This window comes from Myotis davidii, unplaced genomic scaffold, assembly GCF_000327345.1.
Source record: "Myotis davidii unplaced genomic scaffold, ASM32734v1 scaffold500, whole genome shotgun sequence".
NCBI classification, from domain to species: Eukaryota; Metazoa; Chordata; class Mammalia; order Chiroptera; family Vespertilionidae; genus Myotis; species Myotis davidii.
The window spans coordinates 139,252-140,863 of record NW_006293949.1 but is presented as its reverse complement, the minus strand read 5'-3'; the positions used below and the strand labels follow the sequence as shown (position 1 = coordinate 140,863).

The following is a 1,612-nucleotide window of genomic DNA, read 5'->3' as shown; positions in this document are numbered from 1 at the left end:
AGGGTTTCTGTTCTTGGTTTTGCAGCAGGGTCAAATCAACTGTGGAAAAGACCAAATTCTTATAATATACAGAAAGCTGTGACAAGCTATCACTGTCATATAGACATTAAATATACAGTTATAAACAAGTTAGGAGGGATGACCTCAATATCAAAGATGAACATGAAAATTAAGTTTGGAGAACATCCACTTACCTCTTTAAATTCTGCCTTTAACACACAGTGTCCTAGGGTTGACTGCCATTGAAGTTTCCTGCCACTATGTTTGCCTAGGTAAAATGTCTTGAAAATCTCCTGAAGTTTTACCATCTACAGTAAAAAAAATAAAGATTATTTAAGCTGTTTCCAATATCACACATTCACCACTCTTTATATTTACCTCATGTATACTAATTTCTGGATGTTTTTAAGACTATCCAATAGGTTCACTGATCACTGGTATAAGGCAATGGTCCCCCAGCTACCAAATCTAATGGCATTTATCAGTCTTCACACTCTTGCTTTAATCATTCCCTCTTTGGAACATTTACCTCCAATGCCTTGTGTGCCTCTGCACCATGCTAGATCCTCTCTCTCACTATTGCTTCTTCATTGGTTTTCTTCACAGGTTCCTCTTCCAACCACCTTCCAAATGACAACCCTTTCCAAAGTTCTGCTTCAGCCATCTTCTTCCTGTTTCTACATTCTCCCTCCTAATGAGAGAGATCTACTCCCTGGGTGTCCATGATTATCTCCCTGTAAGATTTTCAGGTATCTATCTCTCTAGTCTTAACCCCTTTTCTAAGCTTCAATACTGAGGTTCAACATTTCCCCCAAGGAGTTAGGATAGATTTACTCAAGCCCCCATCACTCAGCAATCCAATCCCCAGGTGACACATGAGCAAGACTTTTTGAGAGCTGAGCAGAGAGGTGAGTACAATCTTGGGAAATGAAAGAAGAGCCAGGGGAATCAGCCCTGAACCCAGAAACTAGGCATCTTTATGCTCTAATAATATTAATATAAATAGAAGAGTAAAATATTAAAACAGCTGGCATTTTGCATTGGTGTGCTTACTGACACAAACTCTTATTAAAAGTATCTATTTTTCAATGACAAACAAAATAGAAGTGTCATATATTTCTATGCTTATAATTCAAGTCCTAAACAGCAATTCTTACCTCTGGTGGTAAATGGACTTCCATAGGCACATATGTTGGCCAATAACCCATTGTCAGGATATTCACAGTTAATTCAATATTCCCAGGTACATTCTGGTTCTGCATATACTACAATAAAATCAAACATACATACTGAGATTTTAAAACTGAAAATGCAAACATTTCATTTCACAATAATGACCCATTCAAGAAGTTCCCCATTATAAAATTACATGCAAATACTGACCATCACTAAAATAAAAGTCAACTATTAAAGGACTAAAAATGAAGCCTATATTAAATGCACTGCAAAAGTGCACTGGTTGCCCTAACCGGTTTGGCTCAGTGGATAGAGCGTCGGCCTGCGGACGGAAAGGTCCCAGGTTCGATTCCGGTCAAGGGCATGTACCTGGGTTGCGGGCACATCTCCAGTAGGAAATGTGCAGGGGGCGGCTGGTGGGTGTTTCTTCCTCATC

The 1,612-nt window shown here is 39.0% G+C and overlaps 1 protein-coding gene across 1 annotated transcript in view; it reads right to left on the bottom strand.

The window, feature by feature from the left end:
* CUL4B (cullin 4B) overlaps positions 1–1,612 on the bottom strand; it is a 48,123-nt gene that overhangs the window by 5,605 nt on the left and 40,906 nt on the right. The window contains exons 15-16 of the mRNA XM_006767808.2: positions 1,158–1,265; positions 195–308 (exon numbers count right to left, since the gene is read on the bottom strand). Of these exons, the coding sequence (XP_006767871.1) occupies positions 195–308; positions 1,158–1,265 (222 nt within the window). The remainder of the gene's footprint in view (positions 1–194; positions 309–1,157; positions 1,266–1,612) is intronic.